Source organism: Peromyscus maniculatus, chromosome 6, assembly GCF_049852395.1.
Source record: "Peromyscus maniculatus bairdii isolate BWxNUB_F1_BW_parent chromosome 6, HU_Pman_BW_mat_3.1, whole genome shotgun sequence".
In the NCBI taxonomy this organism is placed as follows: Eukaryota; Metazoa; Chordata; class Mammalia; order Rodentia; family Cricetidae; genus Peromyscus; species Peromyscus maniculatus.
The window spans coordinates 47,466,038-47,486,133 of NC_134857.1; the positions used below are offsets into that span (position 1 = coordinate 47,466,038).

The 20,096-nt window shown below is 40.8% G+C and overlaps 1 protein-coding gene across 4 annotated transcripts in view; it reads right to left on the reverse strand.

The window, feature by feature from the left end:
* Nucleotides 1–10,363: 10,363 nt before the first annotated feature.
* Nucleotides 10,364–20,096, reverse strand: part of Veph1 (ventricular zone expressed PH domain containing 1) — a 228,359-nt gene continuing 218,626 nt past the window's right edge. For all 4 annotated transcript variants that reach the window (XM_076574202.1, XM_006972627.4, XM_076574200.1 and 1 more), the window contains 2 exons: nt 18,105–18,241; nt 10,364–13,697 (listed from right to left, as the gene is read on the reverse strand). In XM_076574202.1, the coding sequence (XP_076430317.1) occupies nt 13,461–13,697; nt 18,105–18,241 (374 nt within the window). In that variant the 3' untranslated portion in view covers nt 10,364–13,460. The remainder of the gene's footprint in view (nt 13,698–18,104; nt 18,242–20,096) is intronic.

Below are 20,096 nucleotides of genomic sequence, written 5' to 3' on the forward strand. Positions count from 1 at the left end.
CAAGGAGCAAAGTCTCAGAACTTAGCTTCATTAGCTAGGCCACCATTGTTGCATGAATCCTAACTGGTCGCATAATAAAAACCCAGAGCCAGATATTGGGGTAAATGCTGAAAGATCAGAAGAGACAAGCCGCAACTTGTCTCACCTCGACAACTTCTCAGCCGATCCTGTCTCCACAAATCCTCAGACTGAATGCCTCTGAGTCCTCAGTCGAAAGGCCTTGAGTTCCTGCCTTCTAGGCCTTTCTCCACCCAGCCATTTCACTTCCTATCTTAACCTTCCTAGTGCTGGGATTAAAGACGTGTGTGCTTCCCAAATACGGTAGCAAAGGCCTGAGATCTCAAGTGCCTTATTAAAAGTGTGATAAAAGAGATATTAAAAGTGTGTACCACTGCTGCCTGGCTCTGTGTCTTTTTGACTGGATTTATCTACTATAGTCTAGGGTGGCCTTGAACTCACAGAGATCCAGACAGATCTCTGCCTCTGAGTGCTAGGATTAAGGTGTGTGCCACCATTGCCTGACCTCTAGGTCTAACTGTGTGGCTTGCTCTGTCCTCTCATCTTCGGGCAAGCTTTATTTCTTAGAAATACAAATATCACCACATACCATTTGAGTATTGAGCTGTCTACATTTCAAGCTTTTGCCTCCTGTCTCCCCTGGGAACTTCCTGATGCAGTTTTCTACTTGCCTCCCATTATAGCTGTTGGCTCTTCCCAGTGTTGCCCACATCACCCAGGCTCTCTGTCTGATTGACACAGTGTTCTTGTGTGGCAGGCAGGGTGTACGGTGTGTGGTGAGAGCAGGACACAGTGAGTGAGGCAGGCACAAAACAGAGTTGCTTCAAAGAAGGCAGCATGTTCAGGAGGAAGACTGCCACAAAGAAAGTATCATGAAGTTTTCTCAGTGGAGATCAGACTTGTTGAAAGATCTAGCCTGGGCTTCTTCTTGGATTATCATTTCAGTGCATTTCTACAGTTAATGACTTTTGTTCAAATTAAGTCCTTCCTGCTACAAGTCCTTATATCTCACTCTTCCCTCCCAGATCCTGAGTGGGGTATATGGAAGTCAATCGTTTGTGTTCTTTGGGAGAGAGTCTCACTATGTATCCCTGGCTGTTCTGGAACTCATTATGTAGATCAGGCTGGTTCAAACTCACAGAGATCAGCCTGCCTCTGCCGCTGTCTCCCTAGTCCTAGGATTAAAGGCATGCAATACCACGCCTAGTTAGGAAGTTAATTAAAAAAAATTGCTGGGTGTTGTTGTTTCACGCCTTTAATCCCAGCACTCAGGAGGCAGAGGCAGGCAGATCTCTGTGAATCCGAGGCCAGCCTGGGCTACAGAGTTCTAGGACATTCAGGAACATTACATAGAGAAAGCCTGTCTGAAAAAAAGTATAATATATAATCATATGTTGTATTATCTTAAGTAATCCTCACAGCATAAAACTTCACCAGCATGAAGTTGTAAATTAAATGAAAAACGCTTGAGGAAATAAATTACTACGAACGAGCAAGATGCAGCGTGATTGGGGCTCCTCAGCTGGCAGACAATGAAGACACTGTTAAAAAATGGTTTGTTTATTTCAAACACTTAAAGTAGTTAAATATGCACTAAACAGAGACAAAGGAATAAAATACTATTAAAGAAGTTAGAAGATTCAAAGAATAGGGATCCCAGGAACGGCAATATGACAATTGGAATGAAAACTTGGTGTGTGGAAGTTAGGGTACAACTGGAGAAAAGAGAGAGACCTGAAACAATTATACAGACCATGGCACAAAGAGATGAAAAGATGCAATAGAGAAGACAAGCTGTGGAGACCAAACATACATTTAGAAGGTACTTCATTCCATCCCTAGGCATTTCACCCAACAGGAGCAAGAACAAAGCATTTCACTGGAGAATGTTCACAGCAGGTCGTACAATAGCCCAAACTAGAAACATCACTAATGACTACCTGCTAACGAGCAGGTAAATACATTCTGCTCTAGTCACACAAAAAGTGTTAATTACCCTCAGTCACAAAGGTGGAGATGTTACATTGAGTGAAAAAAGTAATACATAAAGGAATACATGCATTACAATCCTATGTATTGGACCCAATTTAATTTAGGGCGGAGGCCTCTAGGAAAGGCATGAGGAACTTTATGGAATGATAGTAATAGTCTACATGTTGCTTTGTCTGTTAATAATATGGGTTTATGAAACTGTCAAAGCTCATAGCTGAACATGTGTGCTGTATTCATTTTATTGCAGGTAAATTATACTTCACCAATAGGTAAAAATTAAATATTAGAGAGAAGCAAAAGGTACATACATGAAACATATATTCCTTAAAAATTAAACTAAAGAGACAATAAATAATTCATTAGGGAAACATATAAAATATAAAAAGGAATTCAAGGAAAGGAAAATTGGTAAGCCAGTAAACACATGGGAAAAAAGTGCAAGTTCACTAGTAAATAGAGACATGCAAATTCAAACACCACAGTGTTGGCACCTATCACACATAAGCAGAAATTAAGTCCAAAACAGTTATAAAAGGCTGACAGGATCTGAGAATGAGAGATATTGCCACACACTGCAAGTGAGGGTTGAGACTGCAGCACTCATTATGGAGAAGAGTAATTTGGAAATAGAAGGTAAAGGGAGCCTGTCAGCTCCATTCCTGGATATACCTTATGTCACACGTTCTATACTTTCATATCCCAAATGTTTTTTCTTGCCACCACCTCCTGAGTGCTGAGATCACAAGTGAGTCCCCACAGTCAGATCACTCAGTGCTGGGCTTGGAACCCAGGGCTTGGTACATGTTCGAAAAGCACTCCACCAGCTGAACTACATCCTCTGCCCTCAAGATACATTTAAATTAGAAACAATTTTATTACATTTTATTTTTGTATGTGCACCACGGTGTGTGGGTGGAGGTCAGAGAACAACTCTTCTATCATGTGGGTCCCAGGTATTGAACTCAGGTTGTTAGGCTTGGCAGCAGGGACCTTTACCCATTAAGGGTATCCCACTGCTTGGATTTAATATACATATGAATATATGTATTATCTATAATATAATACCCATATTTATAAATAAATATATCACGCATATTTATATTATTATATATAAATATTTATACTATATATAAATAAACATTAAATTATATATAAATACATATATGTGTTGTGATGTGTTTAATTAAGCTGATAAAATGTTTACTTATGACTTTCTCAAATATCCCTAGAGTTAGTTCTATTTCCTCCTTCTTATTCTGTATTTTGCTACCGACCCTGCGGCGCCCCTTCTCCCCCTCCCCACCTGCCATTCCCTCCTCCCACCAGTGTGAAACCTGAAATGCTGAAACTGCTAGAGGACAGCACAGGCTGTGTTCTGCATGATGTAGATCAGGAAGGGGCTTTCTAAACAGGACCCCATTCACTCAGGAATTAAGGTCAACAGCTGACAAATGGGACCTCATAGAACTAAACAGCTCTGTATAGCAAAGGAATCAATCAGGGCAGTGATGAGGAGGCCCACACAGTGGGCGAGAATCTTCCCCAGCTCTACATCTGATGGAGGATTACTATCCAGAATTTACAAACAGATAATCAGGAAAACAAACACAGCCCAATTAACAACAGACTACTGATTTGAACAGGGTGTTCTCAAAACGCAGAAATATAAGTGACAAATAGCTTAAAAATGTTTGATATTTTTAGCAGTTAGGAAAACTCAAATGAAAACATCCTGAGACTCCATCTTACCTAAAAATAAAAGAATGCTGGTGAGGATGTGGGTGCACAGGAAAGTTCATTCACCCCTGGTGGGATTGCAAACTGATGCAGCCACTATGTAAGTCATTGTGGAGAATTCTCAGAAACCTAAAAGTAGATCTACCATATAACCTGGATATACTATTGCCTGGTATATGCCCAAAGGACTTGAAATCCTACTCCACAGATATTTGCTCAGCAATGTCCATTGTCACTCTATTCATAATAGCTAGGAAATGGAGCAACCGAAATGTCTTTTAACTGATAAATGGATAATGAAAATGTGGTGCATAGACACAAGAATTCTATCCAGCTGTGAAGAAAAATGAAATCATGAACTCAGCAGGTAAAGAGATAGAACTAGAAAATTTTATACTGAGTGAGGTAACTCAAGCCAGAGAGACAAATATCACACATTTGTTCTTATTTTTAAATCCTAGTTCCAAATCTTTAGATCTGAGCATATAACCTGAAGTAACTTCCAAAGCTAGGATATTAGAAAGGGACCACAACAGAGACTTGTGGGAGTGAGAAAGAGCTCTAGAGAAGGGGCTGGAAGGATACAGATGCTGTGAACGGGGGACTGGGAAAACAGTGGGACGTACTAAGCTCCTTAAAGGCCCAAATGATGACATATTAGTCATCTTTGAGTTCTAGTGTCACAGATTCATGGCAGGCATATGCTGTGCGTTCACTAAGTATCAGTTAAATTAATACCTGACTCGCATTATTTTAAAGAACATCCTGGGGAATGGGAGCAGAAATGATACGTGGCTGCAAGAGAGAGAAGCAGGTCTAATAATTAGAAGTTAGCAAAGGTAGCATTTCCTAAAGAACCATCTTTAGCAATGAGTAACCTAATGGGAGCCGATATTTGAAAATGTCATTGACTATTTTGGGTTCTGAATGATTGACTAATTATGAGAGATTTTTATTACAGTTCAATAGACTTTTTGGACTTTTTGAGTGCTCTACAAGACATGTTATTTCATAATCAGAGCAAATTATTTTAATGAGATGCAGACTGAGAAAGATGAGAAAGTCATGGTCTGTCTCTGACACTGAGCAGCTAGAGATGACACCTGCCAATGATGATGAGTAAGAGTCTCCCTTCTCTAGGGGAGGAGGGTGGTAGACCAGCAAGCCCTAATTTTCTCAACTTCAGTAGCCTTAGATGCTGTTCACTGAATGGTAAATGCCAAGTTCCATCTTTGAAAGAACGTGGCCCAGCTTACTTGGCTGCTCACATTCTGCTGGTAGTTTCATGACATTGGCATTAGCAGCTGCAATGGGATTTAATTTATCCCACTGAAGTGGGTTCAAGAGACGGTGACATTGTAGTAATGCCCCAAACACATGTAGATATGTGAGAGGTGTTCTTACAGAAAAGCACAGGCTATGCCCCTCTGAGATATCTGAGTGACAAGTGGTTAAAATGTCCTCAACTTAGCACTTCATGCATATATACCCTCAGCATTATGGTTAATTTTCCAAGATAGACATGTCCAAATGGTGGTTTGGGCCAGCCTTAAAAAAATATGCCTTATCCTGATTTTGGAGTACATGAGTTAATTTAGAAAACCCAATCATTGTTTTTCTTTTGTAAGAGAAAGGCACTTAGGTCATTTCTTCCATATTATAGTAGATTTAAATTAAGAGGGAACAGAACACTCCCATAGGAAATCTGTGTGCAGAAGTGACTGGTAAGCACAGTGAAACAAATGTGAGCTTCCTTCTGACTACATGAAATCCCAGTCTGGTGGTAATGATGGTGATGGTGGGGAGGTCAGAGCTATAAATTTAATGTAATATGAAATAAAATCAATTTCTGCAAAGCAGAAAGCAGCGATTGTGTCCTCACACATGTGAAAGTACTGTGTACAGATTTACACTGTGGATAGTCTACTAACATGAATAGACTGGTAATTGAAAGTAAAACAAGGAAAGAAAAAAATTCTAAAACAATTCAAACTAAGAAAAATTCAGACTTCCGATTGTTAGGAGCTGTCACTCCTGGCTTCTAATGGGATCTCATAGGACTCTATCATCACTGAGTTAGTGAGGCTGCCTTTTCAGTGCTTTGTATTTGACATTATTTGACCACTTTGTGACTCTTCTAGATTCTCAGTACCAAAATGAAATTTAGTCGTTTATCTATTGAAAACCAATAGAACTTGTTTCTTTCTTTTTTAGGGAAGCTTGGAGGTTTCTATAAAGAGACATAAGGGAACTATGTAAGCACAATGCACTTGGTGATCATTTTATATGCAACTACACAAGCAATACAGGATTTCTCACCCATGTAGGCCCCCAGAGAAATTTTCTCTGAAGCAAACAAATTCAGCATGTGCTGTGAATGGGGTTGGGGAGGGAATAAAAGATCGTTGATCTGGAATGTGTTTTGCCAATGATGGGGTTCTCATGTTAGGACCCAGGAGCTAAGGTTTCTGCCAGATCTGGTCATTGCTATACAAAAACATGGCAGTAGGGGCTTGCAAAACCTGGCAATAGAAGGATGCGCATATGGCAGTAGAAATCTGTCATCAGAGTTCATTCAGTGAAAAGTCATAGCTCAGCAAGTGCATATAAAAACGACCCCAGGAACTGTGTAGCATCTTTGAGGGTCCTACAGTCAACCACCCAGCTGTGCATCCTTGCTACTCTATGCCTCTGGTTCTCTAGCTTCCATCATGGTTGCCAACTTTGCCTTTCTGTTTCATCTTTAGTATGTTTATTTTGAAAGTATCTTCTGGAAATAATCTTTCTACATCACGGCAGACCAAGAATCAGAGAAAGAAAGCTGAAATCAGTGGTAATAAAACCTTCAAAGGCTTCCCTCCCTCTCCCCTGAGACATACTTCCTCCAGCCATGTTCTACCTGCTAAAGGCTACACAGTCTTCCAAGATTACACCACAGGTTAGTGGCCAAGATTGTGAGCTTGTAATGACACATGTCAGATTTAAACCATAATGAGAACCAATGAGCCGTTGCAGGAGGAGTGACCATAGTTTCATATGTTCTTGCAAAGCAATCACCAAATGTTTGTTTGCTAAGGAAGGGAGACATCGACCCACAAATACAGTTATGTTTTATTTTCTTATTGAAGTAGACAGGGAAGAATTACATACCAAGCCACATACCCAGAGTAAAATAATTGCTAAATCTCTCCAAATAAGTTTAAAATGTCTTTCAGTAAAATCATTGCTCAGAACTATCATCAATACAATGTATTGCAATTTCATTGGTAAGATTTTTTTTCTCTTACTGGTAAATTAAATGGAGTGACTTTCTCTAGTTTCTATTAAGGTAAAGATCCTGCAGAATACTTTCATGTGAAACATTACTTGCAGCAGATCTGATCTTTCCTCGATGTTCCATCCAATCTAGAGATGGAAGAGAAGCAAGCTGCTCTGGTCAATAACCTCCGTCAATAAGGTGATAATTTGAGTTCTCATGAGTCTGTGCTCAGAGGATTATGGCATTTTCCTAGTCTATGCCACAGAAGACAGTTTTTCAGCTCCTTTGTCTTTCAGAAACATCTCTTGGGGTGAATGTAACACCAAATCTTAAGTTATTTCTGTTTCTTTTTTTCATATAAAAACTTAGAGAACTGGACATCCCTTGTATGGTTCTTATGTCATGGTATTTATTTCTCTGCAATGCCCCTTAGATTTTGCCCACATCTCTCCCTCTCTCATCTCCTCTCATCTCTCCTTTGTTTATCTCAGCATCACAAATATACCATTGGCTCTGAGGGGAAATAGGTAGCTAGAAGAGAAACCAGCTATCAGTGTGTTTTCACATGGCCAATCAAAGATTAGTGTTAGAAAATTATTTAAGCATTTATTTTTTTTACTAAATTAAAAGTTCTCAAGAATAACCACACAAAGCTCTCACACATTTATGTTTCATAAATATTTATTATCTTAGGCTTTCTGTAAGAAAAAAGAATAAAAATGAAAACAAATTGAATTTCTACTCACAATTACCAATTTGACAGCATTTTTTAAGGTTTTGGCATATTTGGAAAAGTGGCTTCTCCTCCAGTCTTGGGAAGGCCTGTCTGTGGTATGCCTGAGGTGGCAGCTGTGGAAGTGACAGAAATTTCCTTGGGTGGGAAATGATTCTGATGCACAACCACTCAGAAACCAGGGGAGTTCACTGGTCTTTGAGACTGATCATCATGGAATGAAACCAGAGGGATCTGGTTCACAGGCCCCAAGAGCCAAGGTCCAAGTTAGAGGCATCTAGTCAAGTCATTCACAAAGACTGTAATAACTCCATGCTCTTTTTAGGCTGAATATTCAGTGGAAAAAAAGAAGCATTACTCGGCCATTTCAAAAGAACATTTATTTTATTATTTGTGTGTGTACGTTATTTTATGTGTGTGTGTGTATGTGCACATTTGTGAGGTGCCCATGGAGGCCAAGAGAGGGTGTTAGATCCCCATGAGGTAGAGTTACAAGTGATCGTCTATGTGGGTACTGAGAACCAAACTTCAGTCCTTCGAAAATCCCAGGAAGTCTCCTGACCCCTAATGCATTTCTTCAGCCTTCGACCATTGTTTTATTAGAATCTCTCCCGGTGAAAGGTGTGAGTGCATTGTTGGCATTCATCTTAATAACTCACCATGCTACCTAGCACTTTGTGGCTATTCGACTAAAGCAGCTAGAGTTTCTCTCTGGATCTTAAGAAGGGGCTGGTAGGGGATGGGGAGATGGCTCAGAGGTTTAAAAACACTTGGTACTCTCCAGAGGATCTTGAATCTCAACACCCACATTGTGGCTCATCTGTAATTTCAGTTCCAGGAGATCTGACACCCTCTTCTGACCTCTGTGGGTGTCAGAGTGTGGTATGTACCAAGACATCACATTGCCCTCTGCTAATGTGCATGATTTATATGTATTATTTTAATACATCTATGCATTAGTTAAAATAAACTTTTTAATAGTCTTTTGTAGGTGGCAAAAAATCAAATTCAGCATTTGCCTTACTTCTCAAACTGTTTCGATGTTTCTTTTTTATCTCAGAGAATATCATCATCACCCACACAGTCTCCTAGGCAAGTCCCTAGGAATGGGCATATTCATTCTTTTCCATCCCCGTCCTCCAGCTCCGGCCAGCCACCAGTCCTCATCCATCTTAGTAATTCCGAACTTTACTAATTCTCCTGCCTGACCACTTGCCTTAGTCTGTTTCCCATTAGTGCAACAAAATATCTGAGTCTTGCTAACTTGGCAAAGAGGAGAGGTGTCTTTAAATCATAGTCCTTTAGGGTCAAGGACATGACACTGGCCTGGCCTGGACTCTAAAGAGACATCGTGGCAGATGAAATCCAAATGATGACAGCGTGTGCAAGGAGAGATCATCTGGCAAAACCGGAAGCCAGTGTGGGTGGGGAAGGGCCAGGTGTGCTTTTTTTTTTTTTTTTTTTTAAACAGTCCTTTCTCAAAAACTAACCAGAGTTCCTCTAGATCAATCCCTTCCAGGCACAGCTCCCTCCATGACCTAATTTCTCCTCACTAGGCCTCACCAACTCCCAGCATCTCCATCTGGGAGCAAGATTCCTATGTGAACCCTTGAGGAAACCCCCAAACCATAGCCACACAGTTGTATCATTTTTCTCTGTTGTGTCTACTCCTGCATCAGTTCTGGCCCTCATCACCTTAGAAGAGCCTTCCAGCTGTTATAGTAAGGTTTGTTTGTTTGCTTGTTTCTATGCAGTTTGGGGGACTGAACCTAGGACTTCATGCATAGTAGGAATGCACTCTGCCACTAGGCTACCATGTCCTACAGATTTTGCTCCAATTTCTGATATGTGTTCCATTAACTATACTACTATGAAGGTTATCTTTCTAAATGTGATCTGCCTAACACCTTGTAATAGTGCTATACCATCTTAAACATCTCCCTTTCTGGAATCAACTGGGTGCTCCTTTACATTTGCAGGGCAGTTCCCCGTCTTGCTATTTTGCTCTTTGTTTATTCATATTGTTAATATTAGTTCAATAAGCTCAGGGAAACAGTGAGGGAGTGCATTAGAATGCTGTCATCTCCTCTGCTTCCATAGGACTATGTGCATAACTTCACCAAGGCACTAGACATAAAGCATGCGAATTTTTGTTGTATGTGTCTCTCTCTTTCACTATACATTAAACTTCTTGGAGAAAGAAATACTCCCCACCCCAGTGTAATTGATTTTAAATACACCAGGAAAAAAAACCCCACCTATGAATTCCTCCAGTGGGGGAGTCAGTCTCTAGTTGAGGCCTGGGGTGGGGTGGGGTGGGGTGGGATAGAGGTTATCTTCTTATTTTGGAATCTTCAGGCCAGGTATGGTCTCTGTTGCTTAGCAGGTACTCAGTAAATTGCTGCTTAATACAGACTGTGCATGTATGTAGTGTGTGTGTGTGTGTGTGTGTGTGTGTGTGTGTGTGTGTGTGTGGTACATGCATGTGAATATCTGAGTGCTCATGAGTGTGGAGGTTAGAGCAGGATGTCAGGTATCTTCCTCTACAGCTCTCTGCCTTTTCACCTTGAGACAGGGTCTTAGTTACTTCTCTATTGCTGTGACTGAACACTCAAGACCAAGGCAACTTTAAAATAGTTTATTGGGGACTTACAGTTTCAGAGGGTGAATACATTTCCAAAATGGCAGGGAGCATGGCAGTTGTCAGGCACGGTGCTGGAGCAGTAGCTGAGTACTCACGTCTCTGACAACAGCCATGTGACAGAGTGTGGAGGGAGAGCTAACCTGAAATGGCTTGGGCTTTTGAAACCTCAAAGCCCATTCCCAGTGGCACACCTCCTCCAACAGGGCCACACCTCCTAATCCTTCCCAAATAGTTCCACCAACTGGGGACTAAGTAGTCAAATATATAAGCCTATTGGGGCCATTCTCATCCAAACCACCATGCAGGGTTTCTCACTGAGCCAGACACGCAGCATTTCAGCTGAACTGGCAGGCCAAGGAGCCCTTGGGATTCACTTGTCTCCAACTTTCAGTGTGGAGTTATAGGCTCCCAAAACCATGCTGGGCTTCTCATGTATGTGCTGGGGATTTGACCTCATGGCAAGCTCCCTTATACTAAGACATTTCCCTGGCTCCTCAATACAGAACTTGAAAAATTATTCTCTCTCACATCTAGCAACTTGGCCCTTGTCTTCCCTTGTCTATATTTGTTAAACTGTTTTCCCTCTTAAGATGACTTCACCTAAAAACAAAATAAGAAATCATTTATCTACCCTTGCTCTTTTGCCTTAACCCCACCTTTAAAAAAAATGAAATACGACAGTCAATTTCTACAACACATTGAAAGTTAACTTTTACTCCACCATTCCCATGAAATTGTTCTTATCAGTGACATCAATTGCTTCCTAATTACGAAAGTCAAGCTTTATCTTCAGGACTTCAAAATGTTGACATCCTGAAAATCCTTCTTAATTTAGCTTTTGTAATATCATGTCTCCTGGGCTACATCTTCTCTGAATACTGATCAGCTATAACCTGCCATTGCCTAGATATTGGTATCCCAAGGGGTCTTCATCAATTCCCCCATTTCTTATTTTCCTTCTGTAATTTCAGCCAATTCCATATCTTTCACAATTACTTTCATATGCAGTGGACCCAAATTTTGACCTCTTGAACTCTATTTACAATGTGTAATAACTCCTGAGGCTCATAATCTCCTCAAACTTTACGTGTTAAAATTGAATTAAGTTTCTTTGCTCAAGTATGACCCCTTTTATATTTCTTATGCCAGTGAGTTAACAGTCGTGTCAGTATAGTGACAACTTACTATACTAAAATACATAATAAATCATCTTTACAGAAAAAAGTTATCTTTGATATATTACCAGGAGGGTTTTATATGAATTAATCAGTGCATAACAAATCACCACATGGTTTGCATTTAAAGCAGAATATGGTTATTATTGCACAGTTTCTGTGGGGCAAGCATCCATCTTCCCTGGTACCTCTGATCAGAGTATGTCATGACTGCCATCAAGGTGGTGGTTGGGCTAGAGAGTACATATGTTACTCACAGCTGCTACCTCAGTGGTGGCTGGGCTAGATTCCGAGAGGCTCTCGGGGTCAGAGGCCTGCTGAGATGTAACACAGTTATAGGAGAGACTATCCTATCACCTTGTCCTATTATGTAAGCTAGAAACAAGCTTCAGGTCCCACACTCCACCACTCAAGGGGTAGGACCTTTTTCCAGGGCATGGGTCACTGGAAGTCACCTAAGCTGCCTATGATGGCTTAATTCAAAAGTATATATGGATAATGGGAAAAAACAATACATGCTTATAATTTGGACAATACAAGGCTTACTACAAAAAGAAAAACAGATTTTTTAAATTATAAAAAGCTTCATTTAAGGGAGGTGATGCACATTAGAAAGGCATCTTTCCATACTTATTCTGTCTATACTTACTGCCTTAGATAGTAGATGTAACTGTGTCTCTAAACAGGAAAACCCAACTACACTCCAATGAAAGCCTAAATTTAATTATGTAACTGGATGAAGAACCATCCTATTATGTGTTAGCATCTTTTGTATTGAGAAGAGAAATACAATGTGGCAGTTTAAATAGCAAATGACCCCCATAGGCTCAGGTATTTGAATGCTGGGTCCCAAGTTGGGAGTGCTGTTTCAGGAGGTTATGGAACCCTTCGGAGGTGGAGCCTTGGTAAAGGAAGTGCATCAGTGGAGGTGGGTTTTGTGGCTTTCTAGCCTTACTGGCTTTCTGGCTCTCTCTGCTTCCCCTCTGAGAATGAAAATCAGGAAATTCCTGTTTCTGCTGCCATGCTTTCTCTGCTAGTTACCACGTGTTCCCTGTAAGCATAGACTCTATGCCTCTGGGACCATAAACCAAAATAAATCCTTTCTCCCGTAAATTGCTTATGTCAGAGTGTTTTATCACAACAGATAGGTAACTAATATATTCAAGTCAATTTTTGTTTGCTTGTTTTTGTTTTTTGGAACAGGGTTTCTTTGTGTAGCCCTGGCTGTCCTGGAACTCACTCTGTAGCCCAGGCTGGCTTCAAACTCACAGAGATCCACCTGCCTCTGCCTCCCAAGTGCTGGGATTGAAGGTGTGTGCTACCTCCTCCCAGTTTAAATTATTGGTTTTCTTCAGTGTACGTTAGTTCAACTTTTCCTAGTAGTTTTAAAAAATATGTTTTTAATGTGATAGTTTTCTTTCAAGGTAGATCTTTCAGGCATCTGTTTCTAAAATTCCATTTATTTTTTATTTACTTACTTACTTACTGGGGGCATGAATGTGCCGTGGTATGTGGAGCAGACGGGGCTAGAACTCAGGCCATCAGGCTTGGCAGCATGTGCCTTTTACCTGCTGAGCCTTCTCACTGACCCCATTTACTGTTTTCTTACAGTCCCAAATCACATAGCTACAGAAGTTCCTTCATTCATAACTTTCCCTTCCTAGCCTCCTACACGCTCCGATATGAACTCTATGGTTTCTCTTTCTCACACACTTTAGGAAGACATCTTGGAGTTAATAGTTGTGAGGGCGTGGGAATGAGAACCCTGTCATTTTAGACCCTCCTTAGGGATAATGGTTTCACTGGTATTTAGTGAAACCCAGTATGCCGTGGTGGATTTCTCTTTCTGTTGACATTGGCGTTGCCGATCACACACAGTCCTAAGAGGTGGTGTCCATGTCTTTACAGATACGTGGTCACTTCTCTGCTTTCCCTCTCTTTTGCCTGGGCAAGCGCCACATTGATGCACTGCAGCCACTCTTCGGCATTCTTCTCGTCCTTGGCTTTGAAAACATAGGTCTTATTGTCTGTGAAGATCTCAAAAGCCCGAGGGAGAGAGCGATCCCGGCGTTTCTTAGCCACAGCTTTCACACTCTGTACTTTGCTGAGTTCTATTGGGGAGTCATCAGGATCATCTTTCTGAAATGAACAGAAAGGAAAGGTCACGGGATGGCTCCTGCTGCTGCCTAGGTTCACTGGCTCTTAGAATTTTCAAAGAGGGCTAGGTCCTTCACATCCTATGGCTTAAGACCTTTCTGTTGCTGGTGCAGAGGCACCTAGGAGTCCTTAGGAAAACAAAAGCCAAACACGTGGCCTTTAGTATAGTACCATAAGTCAACATAAGATAGCCAGTTTACCGGAAGTCATTATAAGTAAAATTAGGAAAATGTTTAATTCATGGTTCTTTGATTTTCTGTCACTTTCTATTTATATTAACACTATTAATAGAGCAAAAGACAGCAGCAGTGAAATATGGAATACTTTTATCTCAAAATTTCAGCTATTGGAGGAGGCATAATGTTGAGTTTTCCTTCCGCTACCTCTGGGAAAAATTGTGATCATTCTGAATTGAAAAACAGGATTCTACTTTCTGAGTAGCTTTTGGAATCTGCACTAGAAGCATGCACTGTCCATAAACATTATTACATTTGTGTTTTAGGAAAGCAGAGGTTTAGGGATCTCTGTGATACCAGAGTCATCACAGTGGGATAGCATGAATGGTTTTAGGATAATTAGAAATGTCTAAAAGCAAGGAAGAAATTTTGTCCACTGGGAAATGTGCCTGTGGTTGGATAACTTGCCAACTGTTCTTTCCCACTCCCTCTCTGACAGTCATCTCCCCCTGCCTTTCAATGAAAAAGCACTCTTCTTACTTATCACAAACTTTCTATTGTGTATGTCCAGCTTGGAAAAGTCTCCAGAACACTGAACAAAAGAAACCCACAATTCAACATATTGATGTTAGGGAAGTACTAACCAATCAAGACCACATAATTTTTTATATCAATTCCATTAGTACACAGCACCCCCTTTATTCTGTGTATCTGTGTGTGCATATGTGGAAGTCAGAGGCCAACATCAGAGGTCTCCTCTACACTCTCCACCTTATTCTTTTGAGACAGGCTCTCTCACTGAACCTAAAGTTCATCATCTTGGTTAAAATGACTGACCAGCAAGTGCCCGGGATCCACCTTTCCAGTCTCTGGGGTCAGAGACAAGAGTCATTGAGTCTGCTTTTACAGGAGTGCCAGGGATTCAAGTTCAAGTCTTTGTGCTTATGTAGCAAGCACTTTGCCCTCCCTGGTCTAGCATTTCCCTTTTTAATGTTTAATACTTATTTATTAAATATGGCATTATACTTAAATGTGTTCATAAATGATATAACTTAAAAAGAGAAGCCAATCAGAAAAATGAATACTCAGAAGTTGATCACAGAAGTAAAATAATTTATGAACATGATTTTCTTTATATTGGAAACTGATGGGGGAGGGGGACTAGAGGACTTTCTCAGTGATTAAGAGCATGTCCTGCTCCTGCTGAGGACCTGAGCTCAGCTCGCAGCACCCACGTCGGGATGCTTACAACCCCCGTAACTACAGTTCCAGGTGATCTACTGCCGTCTTCTGGCCTCCATGGGCACCTATACTTATGTGCACAAACCCTACCCAGACACCTACAATTAAAAATGAAAGAATTCTTACAAGTGATAGGGAGATTGAGATAAATAGCTAGGGAGAGGCAGACTAGAGATATGAGTTCAAGGGAAAGAGAAGCCATGCAAATATCTCCACGAACCATATTAACATATGCATTTTTAAAAAGATGGATGATATTGAATTAATGCGTGATGGTATTTTATTCTAGTAATGACATTTAAAGAGGAAATATATTCTTTTTATTACATGTCAGTATTTATAGCTCAACAGAAATTACAACTGATTAAACTTACGATAAATGTGTTGATGACATTTAAAACTTACAAGGTATTACATAGATTTTTTTTCCCCAAAAAAATTCTCTTAGGGACCACATAGGACAAAATCTTAAGCCATCTACACTATGTAGTTTATGCGCCTAATTTGGTTCACACTCAGTGTCTGATGATAATAAACTGTGTCGAGGTCTGTCTATAGCACAGAAACTGACGCACCATAGCCAATGGGGAATAGAGAGTTCCTGTAGCAAAGTAAGGAGAGCAGTGGGTCAGTTAAGATAGGAACACAGAGAGAACACTGCTGCCCAGCTGACGTGTGGAGATCAAGACCATAAGAATGTTAAAAATAGGCCGGGCGGTGGTGGTGCACGCCTTTAATCCCAGCACTCGGGAAGCAGAGCCAGGTGGATCTCTGTGAGTTTTAGGCCAGCCTGGGCTACAGAGTGAGTTCCAGGAAAAAGCACAAAGATACACAGAGAAACCCTGTCTCAAAAAACCAAAAAAAAAAAAAAAAAAAAAATGTTAGAAATACACTACACTTTGTGTCCTTCAGCCTGAGTTTTCATACGTCTCTATAAAAGAAAGTTAGTAAGGATATGACTGAATTTCACAGGATTGCTAGCCCTGGTGGGCTATCATATCCTTGTGACCAGAGGTATTTTGTTGTATATTATTTCCCACTATTGGAGACACATGTTCTGTCAGATTTCTACAATGCTAATTCCCTGATAAAGGCATCAAACAAGTTAGCTAATTATAAAATAGTTTATTCTTTAGAACTTAGTTAAAAGTTTAAAGTTGAGTTAAGATGTGTATAGATCATCATTTGCATACTTGGAAATAGTCTCTTAGACTAATTCTGTTTTTGTCTTAAGGGGTCTGAGAAACACTGTATCTTCCTGTCTATTCCTGAGTTCTTGAGTAAATATAGGAAATTCAGATGGCCATTTTAAACACTTAAAAATGCTTCAATGTGAGCTTATGCCAAAAAAACCCCATTTTTTAAAAAGTCCAGTTTAACTGTTTAAATTGAACATGCCTACATACTTATATTCTGAAAAGCTTTTTATCCAGAGAAAAGCCACCTCTGTATGACACAGACTGAGAAACTTACATAATTGCAAAGTATCACAAAAATGCTTTTTTTTTTAATTCAAAAAAATTTTGAGGGAGGTCTTATTAAAGAGATACTTGCTCAGGCTTCATCATAAGTCAGATGTGCTGTACTTGACTCTCAATACTTTAACGCCTTTAATTTGTTAATAAGACAATAGCTTAGTTTATATGATGGTTAAACATGTGGGTCAACCTGACTGAGCTAATGGGTCTCCAAATAGCTGTCACACCATGATTTCTGAGTGTGCCTGTATGTTTCCAGAAGAGACTAACATGTGAGTCAGAGGTGAAAAAGATTTGCCCCCACCGCTGTGGATGGCGTCATTCCAGTTATGCACCATAGAAGAAAATGACAGAGGAGGAGCAATCTGTGTTATCCTAAAGATCTTTTCAGAATGAAAATATAATGGCATGTTCAATGTAAACAGGCAGAACTCTGAATCTGAGGCCAGCCTGGGCTCCATAGTGAGATTGTTCCTTAAGAACACCATTACCACCACCACCACCACCTCCACCACCACCTCCACCACCTCCACCACCATAGCCACCATAGCCACCATAGCCACCACCACCACCACACCATTACCACCACCACCACCACCACCACCTCCACCACCTCCACCACCATAGCCACCACCACCACCACACCATTACCATTACCACCATAGCCACCACCACCATCACCATTACCATTGCCACCACTACCATTACCACCACCGTTACCACCACCATGACTACACACTGGTGCCTATTGTGGTGGCACAACCTACTCCTAGCACTGTGGAGGCAGAGGCACTATGATCACCGTAAGTTCAAGGTCAGCCAATGCTCTATCATAAGACCCTGTCCCAACACCTCCCCTTATAGTGTCCATGTCTCGGGGAGCAGAGGCAGGAGCATAGCTTTACTGTCACGCTCAGCAGCCTGAGGAATTTTCCTGATCTCTTAGAGAACCTGAGTCAGCTCAAACTGGGACTCATGGGTTCTATAGGGCAGAGAATTTCAGGACTAGACAGTCTGATGCAGAGCTGTGTGGGATAAAGACGGGCTTAAGCATGAGGTACTCAGAAGGTAAGATACTCAAAAGCCCAGGTATGGGCTTCTGAGACTCACAACTGTGTTTTTACAATCGTCATCTGTGGTGGTTTGAATGAAAATAGCCCTCACAGGCTCGGAGACTGGCGGTACTAGGAGGTGTGATCTTGTTGGAGGAATTGGGCTCTTCCTAATGTCTGCTGATCCAGATGTAGAACTCTCAGCTACTTCTCCAACACCATGTCTGCCTGCATGCCAGCATGTTCCCTGACATAATGACAGTGGACTAACCTCTGAATGTAAGCCAGCCCCAGTTAAATGTTTTCTTTATAAGAGTTGCTGTGGTCATGGTGTCTCTTCACAGCAATAGAAACCCTATTAAGACATCATCTATAGGATTTTGGTGGGTTTTAAGAAAAAAAAAAAACCAAATCAAGTTTAAGACATGTCAAAAAACTCACAGATTTTCCTTTTTGAAACAGAAGTTGGTTTCCAGCCAATGTAAAATAACGCGTTTTCCACCTCTTGATGAACTTCCACCTGACTTGTTTCTCCTTAAGTTTTCCTTCAATGAGAGGCTGGCCATCTTGATTCACAACTGTGGAGGGGAACAGGACAATCCAGAATTTATTTCCCATTATTGATTTGGCAAGTGATCAAAAGTCAGAGTTGCAAAATGAACCAGATCCTGGTGAGCACATTTGGAAAGCGGCCAATGTGGCCGGAGACATCACTCAGTGGTTAAGAGTGCTTGCTGCTCTTGCAGACAGCCTGGGTTTGGCTTCCGGCATCTGTACCATGGCTCACAACCACCTGTAATTCCAGTTCCAGGGGATCAATGCCTTCTTCTGGCATCCGACAGCACATAGTACACATAAACTCACCCAGGCACACACAAATGCATTAATAAATGAAAAATTCAAAAAAAGTGCCAATAACTTGACAGTTTCATTACACTTTCCTGCTTTGTGCCAAAAAGATCATTTCAGACACAATAATGAGAAAGTGTGAAAGCCCCCAATTAGTTTTTTAAAGGTTTTATTTTCATTTTTAATTATATATGTGTATATGTTTGTGCAGATGATGCAGTGTCTGTAGAGGCCGGAGGAGAGCACCAAAGCTGCCTAATACAGGTAATATGTCCTCTGGAAGAGCAATGAGTGGTACTCTTAACTACTGAGCCATCCATTTCTTCAGCTCTCTTCGGTGAGATGTTTTAAAGGAATGAGGTCATAATAAGAGAGTCTAGTTAGCGGTATTTATGTTCTGACACCCAGCCCCCGTGTTTCTGGACTGCTTTATTCATAGTATTCTGTTCCTTAGATTAGATCGGAATGACCAAATTTGAAATTTTAGCCTAAAGTATTTAATAATGCCATAAGCTTATTTTCCATTGTTGATTCTGCCCATATCTAGGCAATAAAGCAATTCTCATGCTTCATGTTACACGAATTACTTACAACTAACCATAAACCAGTATTTAAGCTGTATTAAGCTGATCTTTTGTTTTTTGGCACACGTCTTCCCTTTCTCCTCTCCGCCATCCTCCAGTGTTTTAGTTTGCTTTCCTGTTGTGATAAACACTCTGACTGAAAGCAATCTGGGGAAGAAAGGGTTTTATTTTATCTTATGGGTTACAGTCTATCATCCATCAAAGGAAGCCATGGCAAGAACTCAAGCCAGAGCTTGAAGCAGAAACTGCAGAGAACCTCTGATTACTGGCTTTCTCAGTTTCAGCTACCTTTCTTCTATAGGCCAGGTTCACTCACCTAGGGATTACACAGTCCATGGTGGGCTGGGCCTTCCCAAATCAATCAACAAGCAAGAAAATATCCCACAGATATGTCTAATGGAAGAAATTTCTCAGTAGAGTCCCCTCTTCTCATGTGTGTCAAGATGATAACGGAGGTAGCCATTACCTCTAGTCAGCACTTGGCCATTTTTAACTTCAACTCAAAATACTTCTCCTGAGAATCTTTCCTCAAACCCAAGACAGAGTAGCCTCCATCTGTCTGCCCTCAGAGCTCATAGTGGTTCCTTCATGCCTGGCATCTTCACTCATGCACGGTTCTTGGTGCTTACCTATTTAATCCCTTTGTTCCCCATTCATCTGAAAGCTTTATGAGGGAGGGTCTTTGCTGTGTTTACCACTAAAATACCTGATAGCTCACACAGTGCGTAGCACGTAGTAGAGGAATCTATAAATGTATTAAATGAGTAGATTAATTATACACTAAAGTAGAGTAGATAATGATTACACATAGTCATGGAATTGTAAGGTCCACTAGAGTGTTAGAGGCTGAGAAGTTGTATTGAAGAATTTCTTTTCTCTTACCAACTTTGTAAGATTCGTTTTCAGATTTCTACAAAAGCATTTGCTTTAACAGGGAGGTACAATGGCAAACACCACTGAGAACAAGACAATAGTTACTGGCATTCCATTGCCCTCAACT